General features: G+C 54.8%; 1 protein-coding gene across 2 annotated transcripts in view; it reads right to left on the reverse strand.

Moving 5' to 3' along the window:
- Positions 1-19,715, reverse strand: part of IGF2BP3 (insulin like growth factor 2 mRNA binding protein 3) — a 1,445,925-nt gene that overhangs the window by 684,539 nt on the left and 741,671 nt on the right. For both annotated transcript variants that reach the window (XM_069648320.1, XM_069648321.1), the window contains 2 exons: positions 17,603-17,725; positions 17,385-17,520 (listed from right to left, as the gene is read on the reverse strand). In XM_069648320.1, coding sequence (XP_069504421.1) covers positions 17,385-17,520; positions 17,603-17,725 — 259 coding nt within the window. The remainder of the gene's footprint in view (positions 1-17,384; positions 17,521-17,602; positions 17,726-19,715) is intronic.

The following is a 19,715-nucleotide window of genomic DNA, read 5'->3' on the forward strand; positions in this document are numbered from 1 at the left end:
CACAGAAGTTCCGGATGGTCACCCTCCAACACGTTCTGGGTCAGCTGGAGGAGGGCGATTTCCTGTCGTCGTTGGATTTGGAGGATGCCTACTTCCATATTCCCCTCCTAAAGGGACACTGAAAGTTTCTCAGGTTCGTGGTCCAAGGGCGTAACTACCAGTTCAGAGCCCTTCCCTTCGGTCTGAGGTCGGCACCCAGGGTGTTCACCAAGTGCCTCGCACCGGTGGCGGCGCAGCTGCGCCGAGAGGGGATCCACGTCTACCCCTACCTAGACGACTGGCTCATCCGAGCGAAGACGAAGGAGCTCGCCGTGGAGCACACGGCAAGGACCGTCCAACTTCTCACGAACCTGGGATTCTCCATAAACTACGCCAAGTCCCACCTGGTACCCGCGCAAGACGCACTGTTTCTGGGAACGAAGCTCAACACAGTGTCGCTTCTGGCCTCTCCGTCGGAGGAAAGGACGAGGGCCATCTTGGGCAAAGTGCAGCGGATGCTGGTTGCGGACGCGGCCAGAGTGAGGTCCATCAAGTCCCTCCTCGGAATGATGTCTTCTTGCATTTACCTCATCCGCCTGTGCAGGCTCAAGATGCGCCCGTTGCAGGAGTTCCTGGACGCGCGCTGGATCCAGACGACGGGCAGCTTCGAGGAGAGGATCACACTTCACGAGAGTTTCCGACGAGCGATCCGGTGGTGGGGCACCCGCGCGCATCTGACGGCGGGCATGGACTTCCAGACCCCCGGCCACCAGGAGACAGTGACCACGGATGCCTCCCTGGAAGGGTGGGGAGCGCACACCGAAAATCTGCACGCGAGAGGCCTTTGGCTCCCGACGGAGAAGTCCCTCCATATCAACGTCCTGGAGCTCCGTGCAGTGTTTTGGGCCTCAGGTCCTTTCCTCCATCCCTCAAGGGCAAGGTGGTGAGGATCTTCACCGACAACACCACCACCATGTTCTACATCAGGAAACAGGGCGGAACCCGGTCCCCAGCCCTGTCCATGGAGGCGCAGGATCTGTGGCATTGGGCCGTCGCCCAAGGGATGTTTCTGGTGCCGTTTCATCTGGCAAGGATAAAAAACACCATCGCCGACTCACTCAGCAGGGAGCTGCGCTCGTGCCACGAGTGGGAACTACGACAGGATCTAGTGGACTGCCTCTTCCGACGGGGGGGACATCCCAGATCGATCTGTTTGCGACGGCGACGAACTCCAAGTGCCGGAGGTTCGCCAGCAGCTTTCTCGTTCCCCTGGGAGGGCCTGTTTCTATACGCGTTCCCTCCATTGCCATTGCTGATCCGGCTCATCAACCAGCTCAAAAGGTCACGGTGCAGGATGATCCTCGCCGCACCTGCGTGGCCGAGGCAGATATGGTTCCCGGACCTTCTGGACTGGTCAGCGTCCCCGTCAATCAAGCTGCTAGTGGACGCGGATCTTCTCTCCAGGGAAAGAGGCGCCATCCTCCATCACGACCCGAAGTCGCTGAACTTACAGGCCTGGCTCCTGCAGCGTTAGAGTTTGGAGGATACGACATACCGGCCAACTGCAGAGAGTTTCTTGCAAAGGCCAGGACGTCCTCAACTCTTAAATGCTACAGACACAAATGGAAGAGGTTCTCTGTCTGGTGCTGCGCACAGAAGATTAACCCTCTACAGATTACGGCTCCCCAAGTACTGCCGTACCTACTGACGCTGGCCAAAGCTGGACTGGCGCACGCGTCCATCAAGATTCATCTTGCTGCGATCTCCCGATACACCAGAACTATGGGGCGGACGTCTTTGTGGTCTCATCGTCTGGTGAAAGAGTTCATGAAGGGACTGTTCAGATCGTTCCCGCCGGTGAAGGCTCCGTCCCCGGCGTGGGAGCTCAACGTGGTGCTGACCAAGCTCATGGGACCACCGTTCGAGCCTCTGCACTCGGCTCCGTTGAAGTTCTTGTCGTGGAAAACAGCGTTTCTTGTGGCCATCACCTCCGCACGACGGGTGGGAGAGATCCAGGCCCTTTCATGGAAGGCCCCGTACTTGACTTTTCACGACACGAGGGTAGTGCTCATGACGCACCCCTCCTTCATGCCCAAGGTGCCGTCGGACTTCCACCTCAACGAACCCTTGGTGTTGCCTGTTTTCTTCCCGTCGCCTTCGTCGCCGGCTGAAAGGACTTTGCACTCGCTGGATGTGGCTAGAGCGCTCAAGTTCTACGTGGACCGCACAAAGTGTTTTCGGAAGACGTCACAACTCTTTGTGAACTTTGGACCTGTCAATCAGGGGAAGGCTCTCTCGAAGGCTTCCATTTCCAGATGGCTCTCCGGCTGTATCATGTACTGTCATCGGTTGGCAAACCGACCGCTGCCTGGCCGTCCGAGAGCCCATTCCACCAGAGCGATCGCAGCTACCACGGCGTTCCTATCTGGTGTACCCTTGCTGGACATCTGCAGGGCTGCTACGTGGAGGTCGATACACCTTCACAAAATTCTACTGCGTTGATCGGGATTCCAGGGAGGAGTCCAGGGTCGGCCAAGCAGTGCTGCGCAACCTGTTCGCCTAAGGTGAGCCTGGTGAGGAGGTAAGAATTGCTTAATGTTGAGTTTGATGTAATGCTTAATGTTGAGCCTTTGCCACCTCCCGTGGTTGTGCATGTGTGTACTGCTATGTATTCTTTATTCATGAGCATGTGAATCCATGCCAGACCCCATGCTGGAGAAGGAACAAGTTCCTTACCTGTAACTGTTGTTCTCCAGCATGGGTCTGGCATGGATTCACATGCGAACCCTCCCGCCTACCCCTCTGATGCTCTTCACTTGGTCATACTGCCACTTCACGTGCTACCAAATCTGAAGATGGCTGCCATAGGCGGGGCTTAGGTAGAGGGCAGTCATTGGCTGTGGTCAGTATGACGCAGAGATCAGTGATTGGTTACTACTACGAAAGAGAGATCAGAAACGAAACTGATACTGATTTTTTCTTTACCGAGGATTCCCAGCCTGACGACGGGGAATATTCATGAGCATGTGAATCCATGCCAGAGAACAACAGTTACAGGTAAGTAACTTGTTCCTTAACCTTTTTAGGATCCTCAAGAAATCCTGCCCAGCAGCAATAAGATTAAGGTTCTTGAAGACCCCTCTAAAAAGGACATCCAGATACTCCAAATTTTCCTGGGTAAAGTCTAAGGAGAGCTCAACCACTATTGTTCAGGGTCAGCTACTCAAGTCGCTATTTGGTCTGCACGTTTTATGTTGCTCCTTTTCGTGGTCCTTCATTTGTTGCTGGGACAAACTTGCACCATTGACCTCTTGGCACAAAAGGGTCCAAGGTAAATTGCGATCTGCCAATCCACCCAAATTCCCAAGCTCTCTTCCTCGACCAACGTTCGATGGTTCAGTGGCTTTTAACAATGACTTACTTCTGAATGTGTTGTCCCTTTATCCGTTTCTGCTAAAGTGCACTCATGTTTACGGCTACAAGGGCCAAAATACTTGCTGCTGCGAGATCAATACCACAGTTGGTAAATTAATTTATGTAGCGTGGTGTGCCAATCTAACAAGACAGCTCAATTTATTCAAGGTGAGAGCCGGCTGGAAGGAGTAAAACGGTGAAAGCTGTTCGGGAAGGTGAACAATGCCAACGATGGATAACTACACAAGTAAATATAGGTTTCTGACATGAGGGCGGAATGTACTGCGTAAGTTAGACAACCATAGCAGGACTAAGCCTTTCATTCTTCTGAGGTTCAGAAATCAAGTATCATTCAAAATGGGATAACCATTATTACAGCATTCGTAAACTGGAGGAGTCAGCACAAAGTGATACACCACAGAAAATTAAGTGCATCCGGGGAAGTAAGAACAAGAGGTGGAAGGGACAACCAGAGGCATGGTTTAACAAAGTATCCACTGTTAAAGATAAATGGCATAATGGACAAAATTAGAACAAATACAATCAAGTGACAGTAATTTTTTATCAATTACAAAATTAGCTGCAGTTTTAGATTAAATGTAAACTATGAAATGATGGATATTAAAAACAAACCAACATGCATGTGCATTGCCTCAGTGACCAGGTTACCATGCATGTGCCTCCTCGCTTCTACAGTTCAGGAAGGAGCTCAAGGCCATCCTATTCAAGGAACACCTACGTCCACACAGCCTCCACTCCCCACCCCACCAGAAACTGGGTGATCTGAGCCCCACTGTTTCATCCCCTGGTTGCTTGCATAACCCTTGCTGACAAATTGCCAACCTTCACCTGCCCATGCTAGATACCCACTCCCTTTTTGCTCTTGCTTCCCCTCCCCCATGGTCTTCGTCCTACGATTATAAAGCGTTCTGTAGCTTCTCAAAGTTAGGCCCGCGCTCAATAAGTACCATAATAATGTGTGTAAGGAACAAGTTACTTACCTGTAACTGTTGTTCTCCAGCATGGGTCTGGCATGGATTCCCATGCTCATGAATATTCCCCGTCAGGCTGGGAATCCTCGGTAAAGAAAAAACCAGTATCAGTTTCGTTTCTGATCTGTCTTTCGTAGTAATAACCAATCACTGGTCTCTGCGTCATACTGACCACAGCCAATGACTGCCCTCTACCTAAGCACCGCCTCTGGCAGCCATCTTCAGATTTGGAAGCACGTGAAGTGGCAGTATGACCAAGTGAAGAGCCGCAGAGGGGTAGGCGGGAGGGTTCGCATGTGAATCCATGCCAGACCCATGCTGGAGAACAGTTACAGGTAAGTAACTTGTTCCTTCTCCAGCATGGGGTCTGGCATGGATTCACATGCTCATGAATAAAGAATACATAGCAGTACACACATGCACAACCACGGGAGGTGGCAAAGGCTCAACATTAAGCATCACATCAACTCAACATTAAGCATCTTACCTCCTCACCAGGCTCACCTCAGGCGAACAGGTTGCGCAGCACTGCTTGGCCGACCCTGGACTCCTCCCTTGAATCCCGGTCGACGCAGTAGAATTTCGTGAAGGTGTGCGTCGACCTCCACGTAGCAGCCCTGCATATGTCCAGCAGGGGCACACCAGATAGGAACGCCGTGGTAGCTGCGATCGCTCTGGTGGAATGGGCTCTCGGACGGCCAGGCAGCGGTCGGTTTGCCAACCGGTGACAGCACATGATACAGCCGGAGAGCCATCTGGAGATGGAAGCCTTCGAGAGAGCCTTCCCCTGATTGACAGGTCCAAAGTTCACAAAGAGTTGTGACGTCTTCCGAAAACCCTTCGTGCGGTCCACGTAGAACTTCAGCGCTCTAGCTACATCCAGCGAGTGCAAAGTCCTCTCAGCCGGCGACGAAGGCGACGGGAAGAACACAGGTAACACCAAGGGTTCGTTGAGATGGAAGTCCGACGGTACCTTGGGCATGAAGGAGGGGTGCGTCCTGAGCACTACCCTCGTGTCGTGGAAAATCAAGTACGGGGCCTTGCAGGAAAGGGCCTGGATCTCTCCCACTCGTCGTGCGGAGGTGATGGCCACAAGAAAAGCTGTTTTCCACGATAGAAACTTCAACGGGGCCGAGTGCAGAGGCTCGAACGGAGGTCCCATGAGCTTGGTCAGCACCACGTTGAGCTCCCACGCCGGGGCCGGAGCCTTCACCGGCGGGAACGATCTGAACAGTCCCTTCATGAACTCTTTCACCAGACGATGAGACCACAAGGACGCCCGCCCCGTGGTTCTGGTGTATCGGGAGATCGCAGCAAGATGAATCTTGATGGACGCGTGTGCCAGACCAGCTTTGGCCAGCGTCAGCAGGTACGGCAGTACTTGGGGAGCCGTAATCCGTAGAGGGTTAATCTTCTGTGCGTGGCACCAGACAGAGAACCTCTTCCATTTGTGTCCGTAGCATTTAAGAGTCGAGGACGCCCTGGCCTTTGCAAGAACCTCTCTGCAATCGGCCGGTATGTCGTATCCTCCAAACTCTAGCGCTGCAGGAGCCAGGCCTGCAAGTTCAGCGACTTCGGGTCGTGGTGGAGGATGGCGCCTCCTTCCCTGGAGAGTAGATCCGCGTCCGCCGGCAGCTTGATCGGCGGGGACGCTGACAAGTCCAGAAGGTCCGGGAACCATATCTGCCTCGGCCACGCAGGTGCGACGAGGATCATCCTGCACCGTGACCTCTTGAGCTGGTTGACGAGCCGGATTAGCAGAGGCAAGGGAGGGAACGCGTAGAGGAACAGGCCCTCCCAGGGGAACGAGAAAGCATCGCCCATGCTCCTCGTCTGGGGAAACCTGCTGGCGAACCTCCGGCACTTGATGTTCGTTGCCGTCGCGAACAGGTCGATCTGGGGTGTGCCCCACCGTCGGAAGAGGCGATCCACCAGATTCTGCCGTAGTTCCCACTCGTGGCACGAGCGCAGCTCCCTGCTGAGTGAGTCGGCGATGGTGTTTTTTATCCCTGCCAGATGAAACGGCACCAGAAAAATCCCTTGGGCGACGGCCCAATGCCACAGGTCCTGCGCCTCCTTGGACAGCGCTGGGGACCTGGTTCCGCCCTGTTTCCTGATGTAAAACATGGTGGTGGTGTTGTCGGTGAATATCCTCACCACCTTGCCCTTGAGGGACGGAAGGAAGGACCTGAGGGCCCAAAACACTGCACGGAGCTCCAGGACGTTGATATGCAGGGACTTCTCCGTCGGGAGCCAGAGTCCCCTTGCGTGCAGATTTTCGGTGTGCGCTCCCCACCCTTCCAGGGAGGCATCCGTGGTCACAGTCTCCTGGTGGGTTGGGGTCTGGAAGTCCATGCCCGCCGTCAGATGCGCGCGGGTGCCCCACCACCGTATCGCTCGTCGGAAACTCTCGTCGAGCTTGATCCTTTCCTCGAAGCTGCCCGTCGTCTGGATCCAGCGCGCATCCAGGAATTCTTGCAACGGGCGCATCCGGAGCCTGCACATGGGAATGAGGTAGATGCAGGAAGACATCATCCCGAGGAGGGACTTGATGGACCTCACTTTGGCCGCGTCGGCCACCAACATCCGTTGCACCTTGCCCAAGATGGTCCTGGTCCTCTCCTCCGACGGGGGGGCCAGAAGGGACACTGTGTCGAGCCTCGCTCCCAGAAACAGTGCGACTTGCGCGGGCACCAGGTGGGATTTGGCGTAGTTCACGGAGAATCCCAGGTCCGTGAGGAGTTGGACGGTCCTTGCCGTGTGGACCACGGCGAGCTCCCTCGTCTTGGCGCGGATGAGCCAGTCGTCCAGGTAGGGGTAGACGTGAATCCCCTCGCGGCGCAGCTGCGCCGCCACCGGTGCGAGGCACTTGGTGAATACCCTGGTTGCCGACCGTAGTCCGAAGGGAAGGGCTTTGAACTGGTAATGACGCCCTTGGACCACGAATCTGAGGAATTTTCGGTGCCCCTTTAGGATGGGAATGTGGAAGTAGGCATCCTCCAAATCCAACGACGATAGGAAGTCTCCTTCCTCCAGCTGACCCAGGACGTGCTGGAGGGTGACCATCCGGAACTTCTGCGCCTTGATGAACTTGTTCAGACGTCGCAGGTCTAGGATGGGGCGCCATCCTCCCGTCTTCTTCTTCACGAGGAAGTATCTCGAGTAGACTCCGGAGCCCCGAAGCCTCTTTGGGACGAGTTCGATGGCGCCCTTTCTGAGCATCGCCTTTACCTCCAGGAGAAGTTGAGGGACGTGAAGTTCTTTCCTGGCCACGGGGGGGACGCGCGGGCACCTTCTTTGAAACTCGAGCGCGTGGCCCCGGGCCAGGGCGTCCAGCACCCAACGGTCGGTGGAGATGGACTCCTACACTCTGACGAAGCCCGCCAGCCGGCCTCCCACCGGGGTGCTTCGGTGGGGGCCCGACCCCACGGCCGGTTCAATCCTGCTTGGACGCGGCCTTGCCGCCTTGACCTCCTTGGCGACGACGGCGGGGTCCGCTAGACTTGCCTCGTCCTCTGTAGGCCTCTTGCGACGACGAGCAGGCCGCTTGACGGTAGGAAGCGAAACCGCCGCCGGAACCTTTGGAGGCGCCCTTGCCTCCGCCGCTCCGAAAGGGCGTCCGTCGTTGCTGCAGGACTCCAAGGGCCCGGGCCGTCTCAGTATCCGCCTTGATGGCCTGAAGGGAATCGTCCACTGTCTTCCCAAACAGGTTGTTCCCGTCGAAGGGCATGTCCAGGACTCTGGTCTGTACGTCCTGCCGGAAGTCCGTAGCTTTGAGCCATCCACGACGTCGAAGGCAAACGCCGTTGCCCAGCTGGCGGAACCCAGTGTCGGCGATGTCCGTCGCCACGGTGATGGCGTGGTCCGAGGCCACCTCACCTTCCTGCAGGATCTCCAGGGCCTCCGCCCTCTTGTCGTCCGGCAGAAAATCCAGCAGGGGAGCTATCTTGTACCAGAGCTCCCTGTCGTAGCGGGCCACGATAGCCAAGGCGTTGGCCGCTTTAATCGTCGTTGCTGCCGACGAGATGACTCTACGTCCCATAGCATCCAATTTCTTGCCCTCGCCGTCCGGCGGGGAAGTCGATGTGGAGGCCGCACCCCCCCCGCTTTCTTCCTGGCTGCCGCGGAGACGACGGAATCCGGGGTAGGCTGCGCCCGGAGGCATAGGGGGGCCGTGTCCGGGACCCGGCACTTTTTCTCGTACCGGTCTCTTCTAGCTGGCGTCGTGGAAGGGTTCTTGAGGAGGGAAAGGCCCTCATCCCAAATGTCATCCAACAGAGGCACTGCGAGGACCGTCTTCCTCTTGGCCTCGCGCCGCTGATAAAGGAAGCCTTCCTTTTTCTTCTCCTCAGGGCAGAGTTGGAAAAGCTCGGAAGCCCTGGAGATCATGGAGTGGAAAGATCCGATCTCGTCGGGCGGAGAAGCCCTGGTGGGAGGCGACGACGGAAAATCCTCGTCGTATGCCTCGTCGTCCGTACCCGTCGCTGCCGTGTCAGTCCCCGTATCATCCCCTCGGGTGGACGGGGAGGAGGGCTGGACGGGGCGCGACGGTTGAAAAGGAGGTGGTGGATGGATCCTTCTTTTCTTGGTAGGGGGAACACCAGAAGGTCCCGGTTCTGGATCCCCCGACAGGAGAGGTTCCTCCGTCGGTAACAGTAGCCTCGTCCTTATCTCGGAGCATAAGGACTGTATGGCCAACAAAATGGCCGCCGAGTTGTCTTGCGGCGCTGGCAGAGGGGAGTCCGACGGGCGAGCCGGGGCCCCGTCGGTATCCTCGACGATGTCGTCGTCGTCACCTGCGTCGGGGTCCATTCCGACGGGCTGGCCTTCTTCCACGCCTAGGCCGTGGCTTAAGACCTCGATCAGCTCCTCTTCTGAGGTTGAGGCCGAATCTACGACGACGCCCTGCCCCCCCTTCTTCCCCACGGAGGGTTTCACGGGGGTCCTATCGATGGGCACAAAAGAAGACTCCCTCTGAGGAGGCAGGGAGATTCTGGGCCCTGAGGTCACCACCACTGGTGCAGCCACCACAGGCTGAGCCAGGGCCGCCGCGACCGTTTCGATAGAGGGCTTGGTCGGATGGATCAAGGCCTTCACCACCTTAGGTGCGCTCACCGCCTTATCCTTGAGGGAGGGGGCACTGCCACGCTCCTCCTCTGCCTTAGAGCTCGACCGGGGCCTCTCCAGGAGCTTCGCCGGGTGCTCGACCTTCCTCTTACCCGACCCAGAGCGTTGGCTCGTGGTTGATGGTGCCGGGGAGGGTGCGCCCTGCCTGGCGCCCGTAGAGCCCGACCGTTCGGCGCTCCCGGTGCCAGCGGACTCGCGGTGCTTGGCCTTATGTTGGGCCCCCGTCGCCAGGGCGCCCTCAAAGGTCTTAGAAGACCGCTCGGATTTCTTCTTCTTCTCGCCAGACGGGCTCTTACCCTCCAGCCAGTTGGCGAGACGTTGATGGCGGTCCTTCATGGTCCGTTCCGACATGTTGCCGCAAAACGCACAGTCCTTCTCCACGTGCGTCTTGTCCTCATGAAGGCAGTAAAGGCAGAAAGAGTGTTCGTCCTCCTTAAAGACGTTCTGCAGCTGGCATCCAGGGCAGACCCTGAACAGCTTTCCGGGCGTCGAGCTTCCCTTCTCCTGGGCCATCTCCGAGACCGGGCCTGAGAAGCTTCTGGAGTCCTCCGAAGTGTAGCTCGACGAAATCTTCACCCTTGAGGGGCACAGATAAATCCGACACGGGTCCCCGTTGATCGGATGTAGGATCGGTGGAGCTTGAGGCTCTTTTGACCGAAAGAATCGAAGTTTTTTGTGAAAAAGCGCGAAAAATAGCACTAACGCTCGAGAGCAATAGCACGAGGATCCCAACACATGAACGTGCGGTAAAAATCTGAAGATGGCTGCCAGAGGCGGTGCTTAGGTAGAGGGCAGTCATTGGCTGTGGTCAGTATGACGCAGAGACCAGTGATTGGTTATTACTACGAAAGACAGATCAGAAACGAAACTGATACTGGTTTTTTCTTTACCGAGGATTCCCAGCCTGACGACGGGGAATATTCATGAGCATGTGAATCCATGCCAGACCCCATGCTGGAGAAATAAGACTACAGAGTGGAAGACTTGTTTCAATTAGGTACATATTAACCCCTATTCCTCTGCTTCTAGGATCTACATAATAAAAGACAGGGAATCCAAGGTTCCATGTTAACAGGTTACTCAAGTACCCAATTGCGTTATCTGGTTTTACTTCATGCTATGTTTGGATCTGGACTGCATTTCATTAATATTGTACCTCTGACTGCATGCATTTTTTTAAAATTAATTCTGGGATGTCTGGATATGCCATTGCTTTGCTGGAAAGTCTTACTAGCACTCATATTGCCATTATAAAATGTTCTAGCTAACTATTCCTGTGGGTGCACTCCATCCACCTTGAGCCCACAAGTACATTTTTATTCAGTTGAGGGTGGATGGAGAGCGACATGCAGATCACTACCAGGTCTTCTACTGCCTCATGAAGTAAGGAAATCCCCGGAAAAATTCATTTCTCTTGAACAGAGAAGTACAGTTTCAACCATCTATTCCCTCCAGAAGCAGGTTCTTGTTTTTATGTGGTTGCTATGTATCCTCGCCATGCACAGCCTGATGGAACAAGTTACTTACCTGTAACTGTTGTTCTCCAGCATGGGTCTGGCATGGATTCACATGCTCATGAATATTCCCCGTCGTCAGGCTGGGAATCCTCGGTAAAGAAAAAACCAGTATCAGTTTCGTTTCTGATCTGTCTTTCGTAGTATTAACCAATCACTGATCTCTGCGTCATACTGACCACAGCCAATGACTGCCCTCTACCTAAGCACCGCCTCTGGCAGCCATCTTCAGATTTGGAAGCACGTGAAGTGGCAGTATGACCAAGTGAAGAGCCGCAGAGGGGTAGGCGGGAGGGTTCGCATGTGAATCCATGCCAGACCCATGCTGGAGAACAACAGTTACAGGTAAGTAACTTGTTCCTTCTCCAGCATGGGGTCTGGCATGGATTCACATGCTCATGAATAAAGAATACACAGCAGTACACACATGCACAACCACGGGAGGTGGCAAAGGCTCAACATTAAGCATCACATCAAACTTAACATTAGCATCTTACCTCCTCACCAGGCTCACCTCAGGCGAACAGGTTGCGCAGCACTGCTTGGCCGACCCTGGACTCCTCCCTGGAATCCCGGTCGACGCAGTAGAATTTCGTGAAGGTGTGTGTCGACCTCCACGTAGCAGCCCTGCATATGTCCAGCAGGGGCACACCAGATAGGAACGCCGTGGTAGCTGCGATCGCTCTGGTGGAATGGGCTCTCGGACGGCCAGGCAGCGGTCGGTTTGCCAACCGGTGACAGTACATGATACAGCCGGAGAGCCATCTGGAGATGGAAGCCTTCGAGAGAGCCTTCCCCTGATTGACAGGTCCAAAGTTCACAAAGAGTTGTGACGTCTTCCGAAAACCTTTCGTGCGGTCCACGTAGAACTTCAGCGCTCTAGCTACATCCAGCGAGTGCAAAGTCCTCTCAGCCGGCGACGAAGGCGACGGGAAGAACACAGGTAACACCAAGGGTTCGTTGAGATGAAAGTCCGACGGTACCTTGGGCATGAAGGAGGGGTGCGTCCTGAGCACTACCCTCGTGTCGTGGAAAGTCAAGTACGGGGCCTTGCAGGAAAGGGCCTGGATCTCTCCCACTCGTCGTGCGGAGGTGATGGCCACGAGAAAAGCTGTTTTCCACGATAGAAACTTCAACGGGGCCGAGTGCAGAGGCTCGAACGGAGGTCCCATGAGTTTGGTCAGCACCACGTTGAGCTCCCACGCCGGGGCCGGAGCCTTCACCGGCGGGAACGATCTGAACAGTCCCTTCATGAACTCTTTCACCAGACGATGAGACCACAAGGACGTCCGGCCCGTGGTTCTGGTGTAACGGGAGATCGCAGCAAGATGAATCTTGATGGACGCGTGTGCCAGACCAGCTTTGGCCAGCGTCAGCAGGTACGGCAGCACTTGGGGAGCCGTAATCCGTAGAGGGTTAATCTTCTGTGCGTGGCACCAGACAGAGAACCTCTTCCATTTGTGTCCGTAGCATTTAAGAGTCGAGGACGCCCTGGCCTTTGCAAGAACCTCTCTGCAATCGGCCGGTATGTCGTATCCTCCAAACTCTAGCGCTGCAGGAGCCAGGCCTGCAAGTTCAGCGACTTCGGGTCGTGGTGGAGGATGGCGCCTCCTTCCCTGGAGAGTAGATCCGCGTCCGCCGGCAGCTTGATTGGCGGGGACGCCGACAAGTCCAGAAGGTCCGGGAACCATATCTGCCTCGGCCACGCAGGTGCGACGAGGATCATCCTGCACCGTGACCTCTTGAGCTGGGTGACGAGCCGGATTAGCAGAGGCAAGGGAGGGAACGCGTAGAGGAACAGGCCCTCCCAGGGGAACGAGAAAGCATCGCCCATGCTCCTCGTCTGGGGAAACCTGCTGGCGAACCTCCGGCACTTGGTGTTCGTCGCCGTCGCGAACAGGTCGATCTGGGGTGTGCCCCACCGTCGGAAGAGGCGATCCACCAGATCCTGCCGTAGTTCCCACTCGTGGCACGAGCGCAGCTCCCTGCTGAGTGAGTCGGCGATGGTGTTTTTTATCCCTGCCAGATGAAACGGCACCAGAAGAATCCCTTGGGCGACGGCCCAATGCCACAGGTCCTGCGCCTCCTTGGACAGCGCTGGGGACCTGGTTCCGCCCTGTTTCCTGATGTAAAACATGGTGGTGGTGTTGTCGGTGAAGATCCTCACCACCTTGCCCTTGAGGGACGGAAGGAAGGACCTGAGGGCCCAAAACACTGCACGGAGCTCCAGGACGTTGATATGCAGGGACTTCTCCGTCGGGAGCCAGAGTCCCCTTGCGTGCAGATTTTCGGTGTGCGCTCCCCACCCTTCTAGGGAGGCATCCGTGGTCACAGTCACCTGGTGGGCTGGGGTCTGGAAGCCCATGCCCGCCGTCAGATGCGCGCGGGTGCCCCACCACCGTATCGCTCGTCGGAAACTCTCGTCGAGCTTGATCCTTTCCTCGAAGCTGCCCGTCGTCTGGATCCAGCGCGCATCCAGGAACTCTTGCAACGGGCGCATCCGGAGCCTGCACATGGGAATGAGGTAGATGCAGGAAGACATCATCCCGAGGAGGGACTTGATGGACCTCACTTTGGCCGCGTCGGCCACCAACATCCGTTGCACCTTGCCCAAGATGGTCCTGGTCCTCTCCTCCGACGGGGAGGCCAGAAGGGACACTGTGTCGAGCCTCGCTCCCAGAAACAGTGCGACTTGCGCGGGCACCAGGTGGGATTTGGCGTAGTTCACGGAGAATCCCAGGTCCGTGAGGAGTTGGACGGTCCTTGCCGTGTGGACCACGGCGAGCTCCCTCGTCTTGGCGCGGATGAGCCAGTCGTCCAGGTAGGGGTAGACGTGAATCCCCTCGCGGCGCAGCTGCGCCGCCACCGGTGCGAGGCACTTGGTGAAAACCCTGGGTGCCGACCGTAGTCCGAAGGGAAGGGCTTTGAACTGGTAATGACGCCCTTGGACCACGAATCTGAGGAATTTTCGGTGCCCCTTTAGGATGGGAATGTGGAAGTAGGCATCCTCCAAATCCAACGACGATAGGAAGTCTCCTTCCTCCAGCTGACCCAGGACGTGCTGGAGGGTGACCATCCGGAACTTCTGCGCCTTGATGAACTTGTTCAGGCGTCGCAGGTCCAGGATGGGGCGCCATCCTCCCGTCTTCTTCTTCACGAGGAAGTAACGCGAGTAGACTCCGGAGCCCCGAAGCCTCTTTGGGACGAGTTCGATGGCGCCCTTTCTGAGCATCGCCTTTACCTCCAGGAGAAGTTGAGGGACCTGAAGTTCTTTCCTGGCCACGGGGGGGACGCGCGGGCACCTTCTTTGAAACTCGAGCGCGTGGCCCCGGGCCAGGGCGTCCAGCACCCAACGGTCGGTGGAGATGGACTCCCACACGCTGACGAAGCCCGCCAGCCGGCCTCCCACCGGGGTGCTTCGGTGGGGGCCCGACCCCACGGCCGGTTCAATCCTGCTTGGACGCGGCCTTGCCGCCTTGGCCTCCTTGGCGACGACGGCGGGGTCCGCCAGACTTGCCTCGTCCTCTGTAGGCCTCTTGCGACGACGAGCGGGCCGCTTGACGGTAGGAAGCGAAACCGCCGCCGGAACCTTTGGAGGCGCCCTTGCCTCCACCGCTCCGAAAGGGCGTCCGCCGTTGCTGCAGTACTCCAAGGGCCCGGGCCGTCTCAGTATCCGCCTTGATGGCCTGAAGGGAATCGTCCACTGTCTTCCCAAACAGGTTGTTCCCGTCGAAGGGCATGTCCAGGACCCTGGTCTGGACGTCCTGCCGAAAGTCCGTAGCCTTGAGCCATCCGCGACGTCGAAGGCAAACGCCGTTGCCCATCTGGCGGAACCCAGTGTCGGCGATGTCCGTCGCCACGGTGATGGCGTGGTCCGAGGCCACCTCACCTTCCTGCAGGATCTCAAGGGCCTCCGCCCTCTTGTCGTCCGGCAGAAAATCCAGCAGGGGAGCTATCTTGTACCAGAGTTCCCTGTCGTAGCGGGCCACGATAGCCAAGGCGTTGGCCGCTTTAATCGTCGTCGCCGCCGACGAGATGACTCTGCGTCCCATGGCATCCAATTTCTTTCCCTCGCCGTCCGGCGGGGAAGTCGACGTGGAGGCCGCACCCCCCCCCGCTTTCTTCCTGGCTGCCGCGGAGACGACGGAGTCCGGGGTAGGCTGCGCCCGGAGGCATAGGGGGGCTGAGTCCGGGACCCGGTACTTTTTCTCGTACCGGTCTCTTCTAGCTGGCGTCGTGGAAGGGTTCTTGAGGAGGGAAAGGCCCTCATCCCAAATGTCGTCCAGAAGAGGCACCGCGAGGACCGTCTTCCTCTTGGCCTCGCGCCGCTGATAAAGGAAGCCTTCCTTTTTCTTCTCCTCAGGGCAGAGTTGGAACAGCTCGGAAGCCCTGGAGATCATGGAGTGGAAAGATCCGATCTCGTCGGGCGGAGAAGCCCTGGTGGGAGGCGACGACGGAAAATCCTCGTCGTATGCCTCGTCGTCCGTACCCGTCGCTGCCGTGTCAGTCCCCGTATCATCCCCTCGGGTGGACGGGGAGGAGGGCTGAACGGGGCGCGACGGTTGAAAAGGAGGTGGTGGATGGATCCTTCTTTTCTTGGTAGGGGGAACACCAGAAGGTCCCGGTTCTGGATCCCCCGACGGGAGAGGTTCCTCCGTCGGTAACGGTAGCCTCGTCCTTATCTCGGTGCATAAGGACTGAATGGCCAACAAAATGGCCGCCGAGTTGTCTTGCGGCGCTGGCAGAGGGGAATCCGACGGGCGAGCAGGGGCCCCGTCGGTATCCTCGACGATGTCGTCGTCGTCACCTGCGTCGGGTTCCATTCCGACGGGCTGGCTTTCTTCCACGCCTAGGCCGTGGCTTAAGACCTCGATAAGCTCCTCTTCTGAGGTTGAGGCCGAATCTGCGACGACGCCCTGCCCCCCCTTCTTCCCCACGGGGGGTTTTACGGGGGTCCTCTCGATGGGCACGAAAGAAGACTCCCTCCGAGGAGGCAGGGAGATTCTGGGCCCTGAGGTCGCCACCACTGGTGTAGCCTCCACAGGCTGAGCCAGGGCCGCCGCGACCGTTTCGATAGAGGGCTTGGTCGGATGGATCAAGGCCTTCACCACCTTAGGTGCGCTCACCGCCTTATCCTTGAGGGAGGGGGCACTGCCACGCTCCTCCTCTGCCTTAGAGCTCGACCGGGGCCTCTCCAGGAGCTTCGCCGGGTGCTCGGCCTTCCTCTTACCCGACCCAGAGCGTTGGCTCGTGGTTGATGGTGCCGGGGAGGGTGCGCCCTGCCTGACGCCCGTAGAGCCCGACCGTTCGGCGCTCCCGGTGCCAGCGGACTCGCGGTGCTTGGCCTTATGTTGGGCCCCCGTCGCCGGGGCGCCCTCAAAGGTCTTAGAAGACCGCTCGGATTTCTTTTTCTTCTCGCCAGACGGGCTCTTACCCTCCAGCCAGTTGGCGAGACGTTGATGACGGTCCTTCATGGTCCGTTCCGACATGTTGCCGCAAAACGCGCAGTCCTTCTCCACGTGCGTTTTGTCCTCATGAAGGCAGTAAAGGCAGAAAGAGTGTTCGTCCTCCTTAAAGACGTTCTGCAGCTGGCATCCAGGGCAGACCCTGAACAGCTTTCCGGGCGTCGAGCTTCCCTTCTCCTGGGCCATCTCCGAGACCGGGCCTGAGAAGCTTCTGGAGTCCTCCGAAGCGTAGCTCGACGAAATCTTCACCCTTGAGGGGCGCAGACGAATCCGACACGGGTCCCCGTTGATCGGATGTAGGATCGGTGGAGCTTGAGGCTCTTTTGACCGAAAATATCGAAGTTTTTGTGAAAAAGCGCGAAAAAATAGCACTAACGCTCGAGAGCAATAGCACGAGGATCCCAACACATGAACGTGCGGTAAAAATCTGAAGATGGCTGCCAGAGGCGGTGCTTAGGTAGAGGGCAGTCATTGGCTGTGGTCAGTATGACGCAGAGATCAGTGATTGGTTAATACTACGAAAGACAGATCAGAAACGAAACTGATACTGGTTTTTTCTTTACCGAGGATTCCCAGCCTGACGACGGGGAATATTCATGAGCATGTGAATCCATGCCAGACCCCATGCTGGAGAAGGCATTTAAAAGTATGTGTTCATCAAGACATGGTTGCTTTCTGGCCAGAGTGGAGGATATGTTTACAAATCTACGTGGGTATTTGGATTTGTAACTGCTCCTTGCTCGAGATGAGTAGAAAGCACCATCTTAACAGGACCTCCCCAGCACACTAGTCTTTCTTGGTATACCTCATTATTAACTTCATAGAAAATGGTGTTAGTTTGCACAGTGTACAATGAAGTGGCAAAGTGTTTCCCAAGCAAAGCAAGGACTCACATTCATAGCAGCAATGTCATTTTCATAGGATTCCCCGACTTTCTTCATTATTTCTTCTTCAGCCTTCGCACAAGCGTCAATGCTGCCTTTCACCGTAATGGTGCGCTCAGGATTGTATAGTGTCAAGTCCTGCAAACTGAATACAAAAGATACACCAGTAACCTAGAAATGCAAGAAAACTAGTCACTGTGTGTGGAAAGTGGTAAGCAAAGACTTACGGAGAAATTGTGATTTTAGTGTCGGTGTCTTCTTCAATTTTCTTGAGGTTTCTCCCTTCTTTGCCAATTAGTCTGCCAACAAAATTATTGTGCGCTAAAATCTTTAAAGGAATCTCTTCAGTACTGTAAAACAATTAAAAAGGTTATGCAAAGTTACTTCCTTATGAAAGAAACCAGCAATCAGTTGTGGATTGACAGATATGCAAGGGAAAATAAAACAGCGTACTTGGAAACATTAAAATGCTTAATGAACCACTCGCATCAAGTAATTAATGTTACCTAAAATTTGAGAATGGTAAAACAGACATTCTGTGCCCCAAGAAAGCATGTAAGCACACATTTAAATAGCCATTCAAATGAAAGTAGGATCACATTTACTGACCAGCAAAAAAAACATGTGAAGTTAATATACCATTTCCAACATAAACCTGAATTGTTAAACAGATAAACGTTCTTTTCCAGCACGACATATGGAAAACCAAAACAAAGTAGACCCAGGTTTCGGATCACCGAGTCTACCAGAGATGAGGCCAAAAACACAAACATTAACTTGCCATCCTATGCTGCTCTCCGGGCCAAATCCTTTTACTGAGTGGAAGACAATTGGAGCTGGCCCTTACCCGTTTAAATTAAGGAAAAAAACGTTGAAACTTAAGCAGCAATCTAGACTATTTGAGCATTGCACATGTATGCTATGGCAGCAAGCCTTTTCTTATATTTTATCTTGTGGTGCAATAATTCACATTGGATTTTCAATAGAACAGGAAATGTAATTAGTCTAACATTCTGTCATTGCAAAATCAATGTTTTCATTTACAGTGACCGCAACATTCCTTTTTTTGTTTAATAATCTTTAAAACGGTAATGAACATAATCGGAGTAGAGACAATAATACTGAACAATCAGTGATCGAGAAAGAAAAGAAACAAGGAAGGCAAGGGAGATTTGCCGCAAGCTAGCCACAGACCATAAATTACATTAGCTGCAGGTAGAAATTAATAATAGAATAAAGGACAAACAGGAACAGAGGGAGATCAACAAGACAGAAATGGAAGGTGGGATGGGGGGAGGGGGGGAATACTCGCATGTATTATCTGAAATCCTTATTTTACAGACCAAGGATCCAAGATACCAATGTAAAGGAATAGGCAGTACAGAAATAATGGCAATGAAACAGGTGTGTAAAACAGCTCAAGCACCATGAGTGGACATGTTAAAGTGGTCCAGATAGCAAATGAAGTGAGCCCATTTGTCATTGTAAGCTAAGGAAATAAAGAGAGGGGTAAAAAAGGCTTGATGAATAAAGTACAGATTTTGTGTGATATTGGCAGAGGTGGAGACGGCCCAGATTCTGTTATACAATTGAGACCACTTATGATCATCTAAGTGGAGACCAAAGTCAGTTTCCCAATTCAATTGAATAGGCTATTTAGTGCTAGAATTTGGCAGCTCTAATATCGAAAGCCAAGGGTAGAAGCAAGAGTTTGGAGGCATCAGGGTTAATCTGGTGTTGAACAAATTGTTGTAAAAGTTGAAATCAGAAATAGGAATGAGGAATATACTTATGGGCTGTTTGAATGTGAGAAGGTAGGTACCATTAACAATATGATGGCTAAAGGTGTGGAGGTGGGAATTTGCTGTCGGGGGGAAGAGAGTCAGAGCTGAGATAGAAGCCTTAAAAGGGTCTTAGAATGTCACTGAGAAGGGACTAAAAACATAAATCAGGTCAGAGATGTCACATGGACATATCAGTTGTTTCTCCAACAAGCACCAGGATGGAGAGTTAAGGGAACCAGAAGGGGGCAAAGCAGCAACAGAACAGTTTATGAAGAAAGGCTGTGACACATAATTTGAAATCCGGGAACCTAACACTCCGTTTCCCCCCCCCCACCTCCACCCCACCCGTTTATCATACTGAGCTTTCAATTTATTAATAGCAATCCTTTTACACTTCCCTGATTCCCCCACAGGAAATTGAGCAAGATAGAATTAATGGGCTTGAAAAACGTGGTAGACCGAGGGACCGGAAGCAGTTGCAAACGATACAAAATAATGGGGGACAGCATCATTTTAATCGTGTCGAGACGACCCCACCAGGATAGGTAAAGAGGTG

This window comes from Ambystoma mexicanum, chromosome 2q (assembly GCF_040938575.1).
Source record: "Ambystoma mexicanum isolate Mex_15411 chromosome 2q, UKY_AmexF1_1, whole genome shotgun sequence".
NCBI classification, from domain to species: Eukaryota; Metazoa; Chordata; class Amphibia; order Caudata; family Ambystomatidae; genus Ambystoma; species Ambystoma mexicanum.